At 29.0% G+C, this 19,447-nt stretch overlaps 1 protein-coding gene and 1 long non-coding RNA gene across 2 annotated transcripts; both read right to left on the bottom strand.

Annotated features, from left to right (window-relative positions):
* Positions 1–14,666: 14,666 nt before the first annotated feature.
* LOC130675906 (uncharacterized) lies at positions 14,667–19,360 on the bottom strand. The gene is made up of 3 exons (XR_008991353.1): positions 19,086–19,360; positions 18,466–18,734; positions 14,667–15,727 (listed from the first exon to the last, which is right to left on the bottom strand). It is a non-coding gene; the product is annotated as an uncharacterized LOC130675906 (long non-coding RNA).
* Positions 16,813–17,558, bottom strand: LOC130675905 (uncharacterized transmembrane protein DDB_G0281039-like). Its single transcript, XM_057481806.1, has 2 exons — positions 17,073–17,558; positions 16,813–16,991 (listed from the first exon to the last, which is right to left on the bottom strand). Exons 1-2 carry the CDS (start codon positions 17,203–17,205, stop codon positions 16,834–16,836), a joined length of 291 nt encoding a protein of 96 aa, XP_057337789.1. The 5' UTR covers positions 17,206–17,558; the 3' UTR covers positions 16,813–16,833.
* Positions 19,361–19,447: the final 87 nt, after the last annotated feature.

The following is a 19,447-nucleotide window of genomic DNA, read 5'->3' as shown; positions in this document are numbered from 1 at the left end:
CATTTTTAAATTAATTTCAGTACACAGAAAAAAAGGATTTCTTGGCGCAAGAAAAATTTTGCACTATGAAATGAAAACGAAAATTTTCTAAGGACTAGAAAAAACTTTTTGCGACAGGAAATTATTTCACGCCTGAAAAAATTTTTTTCTCTTCCCAAGTAAATTCTCGTTTTCAATTCATAATGCTGAAAATTTTTAAGGGCAAGCAAAAATTTTTTTTCGACGAGTGAAAATTTATTGCGCCAAAAAATCCTTTTTTTTCTGTGTACGTATGAAAAAAAAAAAAAAATAGAATAAATAAATAAATTTTATCATGTATTTTATGTTCAAAAAAATTTTCTTTTAGAAACATTTCAATAATTTTGAAAATATTAAAAGTGATATAAAATATATCTTTTATAGTAGCAATGTGTAATAATTCAATTCAAATCTGTTGGTTTATTCAATGAAATAGAGCAACTATGACAAGATAAAATCAAAAAAACGTTCTTTTAGAATTTCCAGGTGAAGAATGAGCCTACCTGTCATCTATTACCGATCTTTAATGATACCAGTTCATTGCTATACATATATATATGTATCTCATAAAGATTGCTCTTTACTATATTTTAAACAGAATTCCCTTCGATTGAATGAGCACTGAAAAAGCGCATCTGGCTCGTTTTCTCTCTTATGAGCAGACGGTTCTTTTGTGCCTAGTCCAATTCGTATCTTATCCAGTTAGAGATCGTCCGGGATTTCGGCACACGAAATATTTTCTGTATGTTCAACTGTAGATAGAAGTATGCCAGGCAGTTTAAACAACATGCAGACTCTATCTGAACAGTTAATTTACAATTAAAATATATTTTTCTCAAGCCCAAATTATCTTTATGATCAACAAGTTGTTATAAAATAATTTACTTTTCTTTGAATCTTCGATGTATCAATACCGTCTTGAAAAAAAATTTTAACGCACCTTTGAGTTTTAAATTCTTTTTCCTGTCAACGAGGCGGAATAAGAGCAGTCGACGCATGCTCATCGGCGTGTTATAATTTCGTTTCCATTTGGTCGGGTGGGCCTTCTTTATACATACATGTATACATATCTCTATCTTTCTATATATATATACATAATATCAGGCGGGATTTCGAGAGATCGTAAAGTTAAGCCGCCCCGGACCCCACAGACTCCTTTCCTTTCACGAGATCCTGCGTTAGTTGTATGACAGAGTCGAGTGGAAAAAGATATGAAGACGAGAATAAAGAGAAGAGTGAAGTAAAATCAGAGATGAAGAAGAACTTACGGCAGGCTTCCCTATTTTTTATTTTTATTTTTTTCCTCTTAAAGGAGAATAGACCTTGCTGTCAAGTATACCATCCTTGACACGAAGCACTCACAAAGGCTACTTGTTGGCGCACTGCGCCAAAACTCAGTGTTATACACTTCAACCCAAAGAAAGCAGCAGAAGAGTGAATATAATAAAAGTATAAGAGGATATATAAAAAAAAAAATAATAATAAATGAGCAAATACTCTTTACATGGACGCGAAAGACCAGAAAAATTTCTTAAGGATTATCATCAGCTGGATTACTTTTAAAAGAAGCTTCCAAGAGCTCTAATAACACCCTACCGATTATATTCTTTAGCATTGTATAATACGTCAGGGGATTACAATTATTATTTTATAATCGTTTAAATTTTATTTTAATATTAACCAAGTATTTTATTTTAAATTTAAAAATTTAACTTTATCAGGTTTCTTTATTGAGCAGAAGCTGAATATTAATACTACTCGTTAACTAAATGTCGTTACTTTAATGTCATAAATAAATAAATAAATATTTCAAGTAATTTTTCATTTAAAAATTTTAATGGATAAATAAAATAGCTGTGAAATATCGTTCAGGGTTATCTACTTTATCTAAGATAATAGAGTATATTATTCGAGATTGTTATCAATATATTTTACTACTGAATGGAATAAAGAGAAAGAGATAAATAAATAAAATAATATGTGTAAGTACAATGTGAGCATCGCGTATATTATACAGTAGAGTAATGAGTGTGCACTGAGGCATGATGTCCAAGTAATAGCCTCGTGCCGTTCCGCATATAAGTATGTATACCTATGGATTGCATCTGTCCCTTGCTCTTCTTCATCATCTTTCCTCTGCTATATACTACATATACTATATATATACTATATATACCATAACAGTGTAGATCGAATATCCACAACAATAGTATCCCGAGTGGAATATAAGTTACTACGTGAGACTAACGCCCTTCTCAGCCTGTCGAAAATAATTATGGTATCTACAAAACTAGACCCTTCAACACGATCATAATAATAAGCTTACTTTCATTGCATTAGATCACACCAATAAAAAAATATCCCTCACTTGAAATTTTTCATCGAATTATGAATACAGAACATACTCATTGTTAAATTTTTACAGAAAAGAAAAAATACTGCAGTAAAAAAATGTATCTATTGGAAGTTAAATTTGGAAAAAAATCGGCTTGTAAGAAACGATTATTGATAGTGATTTTAAAAATATACAGGTGACAAATGGCACCCGGTTCGATTCCCATCAGCGGTATCTCGATCAAATAGCTTGTTATCGATGTATCGCAGTTGGGGATCTCGATGAGCAAGCGTTAATCTTGACGTCTCGTATTGTTTACTGGGTTGTCGACGTAAGTTACGAGGATAGAGTTTGGTTTGAAAAAGAATTATTGAGAGGGAGCTGTATACAAGGTAAGAAGAAATAAAAAGATGATGGTGTAGTGGGAAAAAAGAAAGTTGTAAGTGTGATGGCTTGGTGTAGTAAGTAGTAGTAGTAGTGTTGGTTATGTATACGACCTCCCCGAGTGATTTCGAGAAGGAATATTTATGGACCTACCATCTGAAATTCATTTTTGCTGGTGCATAGGTTGCCAAGTAATTTATTTATGATACGCATAATCAGTCATTTTATTCATGTGATCTTATATTTGATTTTTTAGTTTCATATATTTTTTTTTTTTTTTCAGTAAAATGTCAGTTAATTTTGTTTTAAATAATTAAAAAATAGGATAAACAATTTTTGATGTGGATTGAAAAATAAAAAATTATATATGATTTGGGAGAATTAAAAATTTTGAAGTAAATAATGAGAGTATTATATGAATGATAAAGAAAATGTAACGAAGACATGATTTATGAGGACATTTATACTTTATGAAAGATAAAAAAAAATGTAATGTATACTTTTGTTAGCTTACAAAGTAAAAGATGAGTTTAAAAAAAAAGTTTTAAAGTTCTATAGCATTATAGTTGTGGGCACAAATAAAGACGCGTTTTTCCACGTAATCAGTATGTCTAGAGCTCACGCGAACGTTATAATAACGTGGAGACAATTTGTCGAGTTGGATGATAGTGGAGGAGAGAGGATGGAAGAGGATCTCGAGATGATCTCTGTCTCGCATCTGAGATCCTGACGTAGCTTGCGGGAGCGTTATGATTTGTGAGGGTTTAGATCCTGGATCCTGTCTGCGTCGAGCGGGCACCTACGCTTTCCAGGAACTTCCCGATGGTCGTTCGTTCATTCGTTTTCTTTCTGCTCATGCCCTCGTATGGATGATAACTGGAATAGGATGAGGATGAGGATGAGAGGTAAAAGTGAGTGCCGGCCGCCGGGCAGATCAGACAACGCGATTGTACACAGAAAAGGAGAAGGGGTGTAATGGAAGGACTAATTTGTGAAATTTAAATTCCGACCTCGACGTTTTAACCGCGTATTATTCTACCTTACTTATTCTCTCTCACTCACTCTCTTATTTTTCAACGTGCCCTTATTCTATTCGCTTTTATTTCATTTTTTTTTTAATTCTATTCTATTGTTTGTCTTTTTCGAAGAAAAACACTCAGTGACTAATTTTTTTCGAGCATCATTTACTTATGATTATGATGATATCTGTTCATTAATTTCATTTTTACAAGACATTTTTTTTTATAGATCAAATATATGTATATATTTATTTAAATACTACTATGCAAATATTTAATATTCAACTACTAATAAATTTAAAATGATAAATCAAAACGTCACTCTATCTATTGAAATAAATAATAGTAATAATAAACATTTATATTAATATATACACTGTAAAAATAACCGGGTTAAGTACAGGTAGTGTGGGTGTTAAAATTTTCGTTGTTTCAACACCGAAAGTGGTGTTAAAGTGACACCACCACCGGTGTAAATATTCATTACCGTTGTTAAAATATTTTTTGGTGTTGAAAATGTTTTACTTGGTGAACATTTTTACTTACTCGATCACTACAGTTAAAGTGTTTTTATCAATTAATTAAATTATTGGTGATTGAAATGGCGGGCGTAAAATTATATAATTTTTAAATAAATTATGTATAGCATAAATAATTATTTAAATAAGTCCAAAGCAAAATTGAAATTTCCGTCAGATAATATTCATTAAATTTTTATATTTTTTTACATGTAATACATTTTTTTTCTAATTTCTATACGTGGAATGTTTTTTTACACCGATTTAACACCTGTATTTTAACACCGCCTACACCGATGTTATTTTTCATTTTAACACCGCAAGGTTTAAATTGAGTTCATTTTTAACACCGCTCTTTTTACAGTGTATACACTGAAAAAAAAAATATCTTGAGTTAAGAAAATATTTTTGAAGGCAAACGTTTTCAGGAACCAAATCAGGGTTTTCTTGAGCCAAGAGAATTTGTCTTGGCCAGAGGAGATTTCTACTTTACCCGAAAAAGTTGAGATTTTCAAAAAAATTTTTTTGAGTCTAGAATATTTACTTTCAGTCGAGAACTTTTTTTTTCTGTGTACATATTAAAAAAAAACTTGACTTTTGTAATAAATCAATAAGTATTTAATCTATAAAGACATTACATGGATTAAGTATATAAGCGTAGAATAAGCATTACAATAGTTGATCATAGACTCGGTTGAACTTGAGAAGAAATTGAGAGAACAGTAGACATATAGCGAGCAAGATGTTTATGAACTGGCGGACTAGAGCCGGCTTTTCACTGGTAAGCCCATTGTTGCTAGCATAATACGGTTATGATTTAGTTTAGGTCGCGAGGATACGAGTGGTGAGTAGACCGAATACGACGGGAGAAACGTGAATAGGGGGCATCCTGACATATAGTCGTGGTAGAAGGAAGACGGGAGGTACTACCCGACAAGGACTCTGGTATCGAGTTACATGCTAGGGCCCCTCAGGCCCATCCACACGTCTCTGTACGCCCTCGTCCCTCCCCTCGTTTCATTCGTTTGTCTCGTTGTGAGTGAATCGCTTCGCGTTTACATCAAAATCATTCAAGAGCATATCAACTCATAATAAAAAATCTTAAGTTTTTTTTTTATTTTTTTACTGAAAACATTTAACCGAATGCCGGAACAAAATTGATCAATTCTACTTATTTTATATTATTATTTTTATTATTTTATTTATTTAATCGACTAACTGAGAGATAAATCAAGTTATTTATACTGAAGTAACAAAAGTGATTACATTTAAATATGTACATCAATGATAATAAATTATATAATAAATATTTTTAAAATTATATATTGTACTGAAATAAATAAAATAAAAATGATATAAAATGAATATGCATGATAAAATTTAGTAGAAGCATATTTATAATAAAAAAAAAAAAAAGTACTAGACATAAAAAATAATTTTTCTTATGAAATCTAAATAATCCGACACTATCAAAAACATGATTCTTATTATTTTTGAACGTAAATCCGTCATAATAAAATACCATTTGCGCTTGCTTCAGTTTACAATCTAGATGTTTTATCATTCAACCATAGAAACAGGAAGGGGAAACAATAAATTGATGGGGTAATGAGGTGGTCTCTCCCCATACGTCGCTCCGAGCTAGAGTAGGGGATTTTGAAGAGCCGGCTCACCGGTTCGGTTGTGCCGATAGCGATCGAACGGGCACGCGGTAGAGGCGCTAAGTAACTACCGATTGCATTCGAGATATCAAGAATACTGAACAGTATATATGCATATATATATAAATATACTTCGTATAATATACTAACACTTTTATTTATTTTTCATTTCTTTACGTATATATATATTTTATAAGATTTATTATAGATATATCGTAATATAAATACAATTACACGAATACATATATTATTTAATGTCTACCTGTAAATTTTATCAGTTGATTTGTAAAAAAAAATTTTTGTTAAAAAATCTCTCCAATTATTTTATTCATAAATAAAAATATTTTGTCTATGAATTTATCGAAATAAAATGTTTAAATTTATAAAATGTAAGCATGGAACATATGTGTGATGTCATGATGTGTATGTATGAGTGTGTGTACGTATACATGATGGACAAAAATGAAACAAAGATAGTAAAGAGGGAACAGCGAGTGAGCAAATAAAAGGGACGCGAGTGTACAGAGAAAAAAAATCCACAAAATGTGAGGCAGAAAAGAGATAGAGTATAATAAAAAAACCCACCTCTTTTTCCTTTTTCACCTGGCTCACCGCGTGGAGACAGACTCCACGACACACGATTGGCTGGAATACAACCCAATCCGAGTTAAAGTTACCTCCTCGTTATAACAACATACTGCAATTGGAATCCAAAGTGTACAGAGGGATTTATATTATTTTATTTAGATTTTTTGAATTAACGTTAAATTTACGGTAGTCTCAAGACAAATGATTGCTATTTCTAAGGTACGAAAGACGTTGAATAAAAGCTATTATATATATATATTTATATATGTGTATATATGCTGTGCTAGTACAAATTGATGTTATATATCGAGTATATACTGTCAATAATAGACTTTATAATGTAATTTATAATCCAATTTGAAAGACAATCTTGATTTTAAATATTAGACAGTTTAAATTTAATGATCGTTTCTGAATAAAAATTTTAAATAATGTTTGTCGGTTTTTACTTGCAACAGTTTGTTAAATTTTTTACAAATATTTAATATTTATAATTTGAATATTAATTGCAAAAATTTTAAATCAGTTAAAATAATATCTTTACTGAAGTATTTAAAACAAAATTTTTTTTTTGTCAACTTTTACATTTATAAAAAAATTAATTTTTTTAAAAACATCAATTTGTTTACAGTTTATATATAAGTAGGATGTATATTTGTCTTTACTTTGAATTTAACTCAGTTGGCCAGAAAAACCAGAGTCAAAGGTATATAAGGCACGACCTATCCCACTGAGAATCGTGTTTCAATGCAGAAACCGAAAACCATATCATTATGACGAAACAAACTCCGGTTTGACACTTGTACATCTGATCGTTTTCTTTCTCGTTGTTGTACGTATTCAGGGTTGTTTATTTTAATGACTTATTCATCGAATTATGTAGTTAAAAAAAAAAGATAAAAAAATTACATCCGCGTACACACTTTTTAAATACATAAATAAATCTTTACAAAAATAAATTGATAAGTGTGATATTAAAAAGCGCATAATACAATTTAAATTCAAGTAGAATAAAGGCAAAAAAAATTGTGCAGTTAAAATATTACGCAATTGATGATTCGAAAAGACTGAGCAGTCCTTATAGCTTCAATTTGCATGATTAAAACAACGGACGTCGATGATAGAGCTTTACATTTGTCCAAAGTGATAAACATCATATGAATAATGATGATGATGATGATGTTCACACACGTCGAATATTATTGCGAGAATGCCTGATATGGAATTCTCACGGTACCACGCCAATTGGAGTCAACTCATCTAAATACTCTATCCTGACGAGCTACCCAGCCATCATATTTATCCGACGGCAGGCTGATGCTCGGTAATGTCATCGAGCGATTATGCAGCTGCAATTAAACTCATCTTGAGGCTTAATTTGTCTTTACGAACCTTTATAACTAATAAACTATCCTTCAATAGTTTTTTATTTTTCGTTTAAAAAATATGTCGCTGCATTAATCAATTTATTATTCAAATAGATTACACTGAGAGAAAAGTCGATAGTCATTTTAACTAAAAAGACTTCAACTATTTTAAATTAGTTATTGATACTAATGCGTTAGTATGGCTAACTATTCAGTAGTTGCTCAAACTAAAAAAAATTAATGAAAGCAACTAAAATTTTTCAGTCTCCGAAAATTGTTGTTTTAACTAAAAAAATTTAGTTGATAGTATATGAATTTTAAAATTAACTAAAGCTTAATTTTTTTAGTGTATGTAAATAAAAATTGTTTTTATTATAACTGCTGATTTAAAGTTAATATAAAATAGTTGTTATAAATATAAATCTAGTTAATGGAACTGAAATTTTGATGTTACTGTAATTGAGTTAAATGTAGGCAGGAAATGGATTTTTAATTTTTTTTCAAAACTTAATGATTGAGTAAATAAATGTTTTTGAATCGCCAAAAACTTTTTCTCAAACATATTTTTTTTTGCAAAATTTTTTTTTTCTAAAAAAATTATTTTTCGAAGCATTTTTTTTTCCAAAAAATTTTTTTAGGAAACTCCAGTTGTTAAAAATATTTTGAAAATAGAAATAAATATTTATATCAATTATTTAAGATAAATTGGAATACTTAAACTGCACTGTCGTATAAAAATTTTCGATTTAAGCATAAAAATATGTTGACTTGAGAAAAAAAAATTTGATTCAAGATAAAAATTGTAAGATAATTATTTACTTGGTGCAAGAAAATTTTTCTTGATTCGAATTAACATTTTTCGATGTAGTTATAATTCGCAAAAATATCGGATAATTTTAAAAACCATTTAGGATCAATATTAATAGCTGACAAAAGTTTTTCCTTTAGCTAATAAGGTTCCTCATTTGTACGTTATGAAAACCTAAATCCTAAATGCGTCTTTCAAATTTTAGTTTCTCTACACTGTAAAATATTATTGGACTCGGTGTAGTGTAAATGTTTGTGTAAAAATTGTGGTGTGAAAATTACACTAAGTATCGTATTAAATTTAGGCGGTGCGAATTAGAAATTTTTCCTCCCTCAAGCGTGTATATGTGTAATTTATGATAATTTTGCGTTTAAAGCAAATAGTCATGAAAAAATTAAAATTTTCAAAATACGAGTTAATATCTAAATAAAATTGCTTAAACCAAGAGAAAAATTTCTTGGGAGAAAACATATGTATGGAGGAGAGGAAAGTCACCAGTACTAGGCAGCAGTAGCGGGAGTAGTTCGATGCTCGCCACGAGATCGCGCCCAGCCGCTGTGTAGTGTCCCTGGCAAGATATATATCTCAGAACTGTTAAATTCCAAAATTAAAAACAATTTCGTCATCAGTACAACTCTATCATTTGACAAAGTAACATTTACATATTTGGATTGTATTATAGTTTATCCTATATTACATCAAGACATTGATATTTATTATTAATGGTTCAATAAATAATTTATCTTTGAAATTAAACTTGAACTTTAAAAAAAAAAATAATTCTAATTAAAACTCTATAGAGTCTCTATTTAATAATTAAAACCATGTGAATGGTATATTTGTACGAAAAAAAATTATTTATTTAATGGATTTAACTAAAAAATATTAATTGAATTAACTAAAAAACATTGTAATGATACTTAATATTTTTGTTTGCTTTAATGAAGAAGTTATAGATGAATTAACTACCGAAGTTCAGTTTAACACATGAAAATTCCTAATTGAATACAAGTTTAAAAATCAGTTACATTAACTATTTATATAGTTAATTGAACTAAAAAATATTTAACATAACTACTTAGAGATATTTATAATAACTATGTATTGGTGTTGTAGTAACTCCGAAAAAATAGTTGAAGCGCTATTTAACTGTCATTTTATAGTTAGATTTACTGGATTTTTCTCTCAGTGTACTATTATCTAGATGATTTTATACATTATTCGGATATGGAATTTATAAAAATATTTATCATAAATACTTTACTCGATAATTATTCTAATCATTAATCAAACACTTACTGTTCATTAATTTTTTTTTGTTCAAAATTTCGTAAAAAATAATTTTATTGTCGGTGATTATAAATTTCAAATGATAAATCAATAATAAATATTTGAATCAGCAAATAATAACCGGAATTTATATAAAATATTTTATAAATGTATCCTTTTAATAAAATAATAATAATAATTAACATAATTTAAGCCTGTATTGATTATTATATGTGTGGATATGGATTTATGATATTCTGAGACAAATTTATATTGACATAATTTAAACTCAATAATTAATACTAACATGAATGTCCTAAAGCAAGAACATATTTGAGGTAAAAGAAAGACGTTGAATGACTGCTTATGCGACAAATGCGCGTCAAGCTTCGCGCGGACGTCAATTATGATTAATTAGAGCGTAGACTGACAGCGGACGGAACGGCTACTTAATACTTAAACTTGTTTCAATCCCTCCCTTGGGCGACATTCACTTCCTCCGTCGAGTGTATACAAGTTGAGATCAAATTCTGTTTTATACATATACCTACATATATAATATATATCATCTTTATTCCAAGTTTCTCATTATCAAAAATAATTTTTACTAATATATATGTAAACATGATATAAAAATGTTTGCAACATCTAACCACTTGTTATAGACTATGTAAATATGTCTCAGAAACAATAAACAATATTATTATATTATTACTAATATATATATGAGTAGGGTAGGGATACTGTTTTTGGCCACTTTAGGGCCAGTTTTGGATTCTTGAAAAATTTAAATAAAATAATTTGTAAAAGACGTAGTAACACAATCAATTTTTTAAACATGTTTCAAAATACTTTTATCCAAGATTGTAAATAATGCATTGGCAATTCCTTTAGCCATTAAATTCAATTTTTTAATCGCGAAAAATTCCATTGACCATTGAATTTAATTTACAATGACGAACAATTCCATTAGCCATTAAATTTAAATTTTTAATGGCAAAAAATTCCATTAACCGTTAAATTTAATTTTTTAATGGCGAAATTTTCCATTAGCCATTAAATTTAATGTAATATTTTTCCAATAGAAATTTTACAAGTGTGCTTTTCTCCCAGTATTACAATGGAAGTTTTTTTAATAATTTTTCATGAATTAAAAAAAAGTATTAAATGTCCAAAAGTGGAGCAGTGGCCACAATTGGTACTTCTATCCTGTACACTGAGAATTTATTTTTGTTTGAAATGCTATGGTGTTAAAGTAAAGCTGGACTATCTTGACCACCTGATGGAAATTAAAATATACACATATGTATGCAAACATTACTATGACCATAGCAATTTTTGCATGTATTATTTTGATTTCTGCAAGTGGCCAATATGGTCCGGCTTTACTATGACACCACAACATTTCGAAGGAGAATAATTTCTCGTGTAGCAACAAATCCGCTATACTAATATAAAGGGCAACGCTGTTTGATTTCTTGCTAATAAACTTAAATTTTTTGTTGGCTAACTGTAGATCCAAAGTTTTAGTTTCAAGTGAATGGGGTTAAAAAAAGTAAATATATGAAGGACGGTCTAGTGACTTTATAATTTCATTACGGTTGCTCGAAAAAGCCAACGCACCGTAATGGCTTGGGTTCCCTTTCTGAACGTGTTTATTCCGTAGACCATCTGGCACCATCTTCGGCGATCTGAGCAATCGATCGGAACCGATCGAGATCGATCCCTCAACATCATAAAAGTATAACGAATACCAAGTGCTATTCACTCTTCAAACATGTAATTTGCTTAATTTTCATTATAATTTTATACATTATAAATTCTCTTTTAAAAAGACCTCCTCAACGTTTCTATTCTTAGTAACTTTTACTTATTATTATCTAGCCGAAAATAATAAATTAACTACAAAATTAAAGGATACACCGTATTATATAAATATGATAAATAAATATATATATTAACTATCCCGAAATGTCACTTATATAAATAATTTTTAGAATTTATTTTATAAAATCTATAATTTTAAATTTAATCCTCAATAGAATTTTTTATTTTTCATCAAAAATTTATGAAATTTAAATTTATTTTCAGATGAGTCAATACTGAAGCACTTGAAATTATTTTATGACAGCTCTTTAGTAAATATTAATTAAGAAAGCAAACATATATTTTTAAAATTAAACTCTGCTATGTATGAAATACGTATTTGATAAATGGAGGATTCTTTGGTATAAGATATAAAATATAAGGGGAGTTTATTATTTCTCAAGTAGTCTTCTTCACCCCCAGAAATTCACCCGAAAACAAGAATCCCAACGAATATTTTAATAAAGCTTTCAAACATTTGATTAAAGTCAACATATACGTATATACCTATGTATATTTATTTATCTCCACTCGTGAGTCGATATAAATATGTATACATATAATAAATTAAACGCCAAAGATAACCAATATCGCCTTTGTTTAATATACATGATATATCCGGTGTTAAATAAACTCTTGCCGAGAAACATTACGTCATAGTTTATTCAACAGCGGATTTTTGTTGTGGCTTGTGGCACGACGCAGGTCACAAAGCGAAGACGCAAAAAGACTAATCAAAATGTATAATAATAAAGTTACGCTATAAAATCATCATCATTGACGTAGATGTTTGTGTAACAAACTCATGTAGGCATATATACTTTAGATAATTTGGTTTGTCGAATTTAATCTCTCAATATATAAATGTAAAAAAAAAAATAAAATGTTTGAAAATCCAAAAATGCATACCTCAATCGCTCATTTTATTTTTAATTGTAGCTTTTACTTTATAATGATAATTTAGTTTTTTTTATCGTGAATTTTTATTCAACTTATAAGTATCGATTTGATTTTTTTATTTCTTATTTTCAGTTTAATATTTTTTTGTTAAAATTTTTTTTAAATATCCCGTCTTTTTGTTTTAGATGTCGCTCTTTTTTTTTTAAACTTATATTGTTACGCTAATGCTGCTTCCAGTAATTGATCAAGAAAAAATAAAAAAATAATAACAACAGTAAAAATACACAGTAAAAAAGGATTCGTCAAAATCAACACATATCGTGTGTAAAATGAACGATTTACACTTATTTGTACGTTATTCTAACATGTTGTGAGTGTCGAAAAAGTCACACATGTATGTATGTTAGAAGTAAAAATTTTCCAAGAATTCTTTAATGATAATCGAGATTATTTTTAACATATGTGTTGATTTGACAGTAACATAAAAAAGTGTTACTTTCGTATAAAAAAATAACATTATTATGTGTTAAAAAGCTGTGTGTTAAATCGACACACAAAGGTGTTAAATATTCAACACTCAGAATTTTAACACACGTTTTTTTTTACACCTTAACGATACGTTTTTTACTGTGTAAGAATGGCAGCCAAATTTTTCGTGAATAATCAATTTTAAGTTTTTAATTAATTGCAATTAAACTAAAAGGATTCAGATAATGATTTTCCTAAGGGTTCTTGTTATAAAAAATACCAAACAATAAAAAAAAAGTTGGGCCGATTAATTGTGTCTGTCGAGATCTCGAGTTATCGTGTTTACTAAGTTGTATACGCAACAATTGACAGCACTGGTTTCTTGAGTTAAAATAATTTATTTTAAACTAATAAAATAACGAATGGACTCAATGTTAGGGTAAAATTGTCCCTCAATAAATTCTCTATATGCTAGTATACAATTTTACCTATTTTGGTGTAATTAAAAGAGCGTAGAAATATTTTTGAGTGAGTAAAAGAATCGGAAAAAAGCCGTTCATAGAGTACCCTCAGCGCTTTCGTGCTTGAGGTGTGCAAAATACAAAAAAAGTATAAACATTAAATTAAGTCTTAACGTGTCTTAAAGTGTCTTTACGATGGCTCAGAACATATATATGTATTGAATTACAAATAATTTTCAATCACAAGATGGCAATTTTGTTCAGTGATTATTATTGGGTGTAGTGAATATCTCATCACCGGAAAATGATTGCATCTAGCAACACTTTAGCATAAATATAATGGAGATAGTGATGAGCAGAAAGATAGAAAAAAAGACATAAAACGATGACGGTGCAGCAGTTTCGGGAGCGTATTCAATGACTCTGCCAAATTAACAAAGATTTATGGGCACGCCTGCGGGACCTATATTCCATTCTATTAACGTCGTATTATACGCGCCCGTCAAATTACCTGCCACAGCAACTAAACGATCCGATCCGGGTTTTACTTAAGGAGAAATAGAGTGAGAGAGATGAAATAAAGGGAAAGATAAAGAGAAAGCTATATAGAACAGTAGATATACATATATAAAATGTATGCGCTAATATAATGTTCTTGCGTGATGCTTTCTAACTCACCTTGGGTATGATAACTTCCTATCCATCTATGGAATCATTTCAATCAGTTAGCTCTATTTCACTTCAACATTACTATTTAATCGTTTTAATTTTAAACGTTTAACTCAACTACACATAAATAACCAGGTCTATTATCGTTTATCGTAATTTATTTAAGTAGGAAGCAATAAAACATCAATTGGATTTGTTGATAGAATTATAAGAAAAAAGTGTCCTAATGTTTTTATGAACTGTTTCATATTGTGTACAAATATATAAAAAATGAATATATATATAAATAATATATACATGAAATAAAATTATAATATAACCGATATGTCTACATAATAAGTGCCCGATCATCTGTTAATAAGGAAGCTGAACTGCGATGGCCAAGATAAGCGATCGTATTCGTCTCCCTGATGGTAAATCTACATACTTTATACCTGGTGGTCCTCGAGGTATACCGAAACATCAGGTCCACTGTCCACTTCTCCCTTTTTGCCTTACATATACACGTATATTCCTCAACTCGCGAAGGCCCTACATAATCTATGGGGACGTCGAATATGTCGTCACGAATTTGTTAATTTGCCCAATGAACTAAAAACTTTACCCCACATCACTTTCTCTTCTCCAGATTCTCCGAAGAAGATGAAGAAGGAGAAGAAGAAGCAGCCCAATTTTTTTTTATTTATTTAATAATACTTGACCGATTTCTTTAAAATTGTAAATACTTCACTGAGCTTAAACTCTCATAAACTATTACATTTATTACAGCTTACAGCAATAATAAATAAAATTTAATTGCAATGTTTTCAATAATTATAACGATTTGTTGATGCGTATTAAGGTTGTTTATTGCACTTTTATGGGTTGCATTGTGTTGGTTGGATGAAAAAAATAATAATAATTTAAATTCGTAGTTCGGCCATTTAAGAATAATGTTAAAACGAGAAATAAAAAAAGGGCATGTGTGGTAGAGTAAAGGAGGGGTGGAGAGTACGCAGATCATGTTTCCACCCGAACAGACAACAATATCTGCAGACAAATGAGCATCCCACCTCTATTGTTCGTTCCATCGGCACGGCAAAAACGTGCTTCAGATCAGATGCTGTGCTTTACTTCCATCACTTGGAATCTATCTACTGTACTAGTTATTACATAGACAGTATGCTTATGTATAGTCCTGGATCCTGGCTCTTGTGGTTCTTCAATATATTGTGAATCTTCTTTGGTCTTCCTATTCTGATATACTAACTGAGTGAGTCCTATCATCAATGTGGGGGTTCTCCAATCAACCTGATGCGGGCCATTCGATTTCAATGCTTCATTGTATTTATTATTTTAAATTTTAAACTCAAGTACTTTTATTGTTCAAGTTAATTTTCTTAGATAAATCTGTTCACTGTAAAAAAAAAAAAACGGGGTAAATCCAGACGGTGTAGGTGTTAAAATTTTCGGTGTTAAATTTCAACACCGAAAGCGGTGTTAAAATACCTTTATGAACATTTTTAGTTACTCGATCACTACAGTTATCACCGATTTAACACCGGTATTTTAACACCTTCAAATTACACCGGCTATATCGGTTTTATTTCATTTTAACAACGCACGGTGTTAAATTAGATTCATTTTTAACACCGCTCTTTTTACAGTGTTGTTTTTATTGTTAAGGATTATCAATACGTTTATAACCGAAAACTTTTTGTATTTTATCCAATTTCAGTCGAAGGCTATTAACTCGAACACTTAGTTTATGGAGGAGCGGAAATTTCCTGAAAATTTCGACTTATCGAATGCCCTTTCCCTTTAAAAGTGTAATCTACAATGCATGCGCTCTTGCATTTACATCAATGATGCATGTATAAATATACGCAATCATAGACTAATGTACAGCATCGGGTAAGAGACAACGTAACTTATAACGGGGGTCAAGATTGTGGGGAAGTTCCGAGTTAATGGAATTCAACTGTACTTGTTATTGTCATGTATTATAAAATATATAATTTGTGTTGATAAAAATATGAGTTACGAGCAGACAAATAAAAAAGCGGTTTTACCAGTTTAAATAATAAAAATATTTTTGTTTATGACGGATGTCATAGACACTTGATATGCTTGGTAATACACGTGTTAACCCTAACCTCGTTATAAATGATAAACCGCAATCATGGAACTATTTTTTATAAAGTTTAAGTACGTACGCCCTCACGATATCACGATTTACGAGTCAGATGACTTGGTGAACCACCAATCTATTGCATAATCAATGCAGTGGTCAATTTGTGGCTTAACTTCTAGACATGTCCAAATTTTTTTAATTTTTTTTTTAAAAGTAATAACAGCAATATATATTTTATAAATATAAATCATCAAAGGTCAATAAGTATAATAATGTTTTTATTGAAAAACTTTAATTTATCTTTGGAAAGTATAGACAATTTTTACTAATAATAGAAGGGATCAATTTAATTTTGTTTTAATCGAGTAATTTGATATCAGGTGGATTATCTAGTTTAGTTTTAATTGCTGATGAATATTTAGAGTATCGGTCCGAATTTCATCGTTAGATTTTTCATTTTCATTATTATTATTATTATTATTATTATTAATTGACGTTTTTAAACTACCATCATTAATCTTCTGATATTTTTCATTAGATACATTTCCTATTTTTAAATTATGGAATTAAGTTTTGATATTAAAATAAACAAATTTGTAACTAAGTATAACTTAAAAAAAAAATGAACCTTTTGTTTTATGAGGCTGAAGATCCGACTGAGTATTAATAAATTTCCAGAACTCTTTGACTTTGGCTAATTTACTTGCACTAGTTTCTTTTGAAAACACAATTATTATGTGATTGTTATTCATTTGTGCCATCTTTATATAAAAATATAAAATTTATTCGTAAAACAAGTACGGAAATGTTACTTCGAAGGTCTAAGAATATTTACTTCCCTACAAATACGTGAGGTCGAAGTTGAAAATTTATTTAAATTGAAATACTATAAGTTTATGATTACGCTTTGACAATTTGGTCCTGATATTTAGACATAAATATTTTGATATTGACGATTATTTAAATATTGGTTTATAGACAATTTTATGAGCATAAGCACCATCTGTGGTGCAATTATACTGTTTATGTCCTGAAAGTCTGTTGATAAAAAAGTAGTAGCTCAATCAACAGTCAAATTAAAGCAGATATTTCACGTGTACGTGAAATTAAAAATTACGATAGCAAAAATTGACTTCGATGAGAACTCTCTAGATGATCAACATTTCAACTCGAAAATTGATAAGAAAAATTTGACATCTTGATGACGTCTAGTACACAAAAAATTTCATTTCAATTTTTTGCTCTCTCCCACACGTAAAATTACATACAAACTTTATATTAAATAGCAGCTTTAATTTTACGTCAAATTCACTTGTTATTTTACGTATGTGAGAGCTAAAAAGTTGAACTGAAATTTTTTATATATACTGTACGTCACCGAGATGTCAAAAGTTACATTTCAATTTCTGAGCTGAAACTTTGGTTTCTTGGGATAATTTTCTAAAATGTACTGATTCCAAACATTTCTAATTCTCATGATTTGAGTCCAGTCTAAAAGAATCATTTATTTAGTTATGTTTAAACTGTATAAGACAGAATTTTATTAAGTAAAAATGACTTCAAAAAGAGCGACCTTCTAAATATTTTTAGTTTTCATAAAAAAATTTAAAATTATAATATGTTATTTTATTTTATATTGTATATTTTATATTAATATTTAATTAGTTTAATTGAAAATAAAATAAAAAATTGAGTGTCAGCGATATTGTATGACCATCACACTGAAATTAGCCAATGTTTAATAATTTTTGGATTTTCTTAAAACGATAAATTAAAAAAAAAAATATTTCAAAAAATTGCACATAAAATTTTTAAAAATTTTTTACATATGCATATGTTTAATCGTTTATTTTTTTTTTTTAAATTAAATTGTTAATTGTCTGTTCACTTCATAGTCAGGATCATGTATGATCGTAATTAAAATTATATTTCTGTCGATTCCTCATGAATTATTTTTTATGTTTATAACATATCCTCAACTATGATAAAAAACAGTTTAATAAAAATCTTAAAAGACTCACCGGTCGCTGTGAATGTTGAAGTTTATAAATAATCATTTTTATTCGTTCAAACGAGTCTTGGTAATTGTCTATAATCGGGGCTCCTGTTTATATCAAGCAAAAATCCAAATATAGACAAATTGCCATAAAACCAATTTCATTCTCTATCATTTGTCGGCGGATTGAAGATACATGTGCTTAATTAGGTGTTATTTAAGCCACAGTAAGTTATAAGTGTACACCAAAACTCAAAGTATATGTCTTGATACTGCTGATGATTTTCAACGAAACTAAAAAAATATAAAATGTTGTAATTATAAAGTAAATGAATTTTAATATTATTGTTTGCTGATTATAATTACTATCAGTGAAATCATTTAAATTCTGATACTGAAGTTTTTGATTTTTTTTAAACAGTAAATTATAAAAAAAAAAATATTTGAAAAAATTGCACCTGTAGTTTTTTAAATTTTCTACATGTGCATTTTTTTATTTTTTGTTTTTTTGTAATTGATTTGTTGAAAAAAAAAGTCCGAAAATTGCTAATTGTCTGCTGACTTCAGGATCATTTTAAATTAACAATGGTAATGATAATTACGCAAAGTTAATTACCAAAACATGCAGAAACAATGAAGCCTAACCTGAAGCTATTTAATTCTTCTAAAATTTTTTCAATTTTGTTTAAATTTCTATAAACATTCATTTACATATATCTTTGTTATAACTATCTTATTATTAAGATATTAAACTAGATTACTGAAACACTTGTCACACTTAATAAAATACAAAATGAATTTTCAAAACAAAACTTCCGAACGACTCGATGCTCAAGATGGAGTCATCTCTCATGTTCCCGCTTTTTCAAAAAGACAATTCCGTATCGGCCATTTGTATTTTTTTCAAATTATGACCACACACTTTTTTACTCATCAATATTTATAAGTTTATATTTAACGCAATTAATTATGACTTTTATCAGATTATTAAGATATTTTTTTAAATT

The sequence above is a fragment of the Microplitis mediator genome, chromosome 10, assembly GCF_029852145.1.
Source record: "Microplitis mediator isolate UGA2020A chromosome 10, iyMicMedi2.1, whole genome shotgun sequence".
NCBI lineage: Eukaryota > Metazoa > Arthropoda > Insecta > Hymenoptera > Braconidae > Microplitis > Microplitis mediator.
Note: the sequence above shows the minus strand (reverse complement) of the source record. Positions and strands in the feature narration are given on the sequence as shown.

Coding starts and splice junctions, on each gene's coding strand:
- LOC130675905 (XM_057481806.1), bottom strand. CDS start 17,205: ATGGCACAAATGAATAACAATCACATAATAATTGTGTTTTCAAAAGAA. Junction 16,992..17,072: donor TCAGCCTCATAAAACAAAAG/GTTCATTTTTTT, acceptor ATTTAAAAATAG/GAAATGTATCTAATGAAAAA.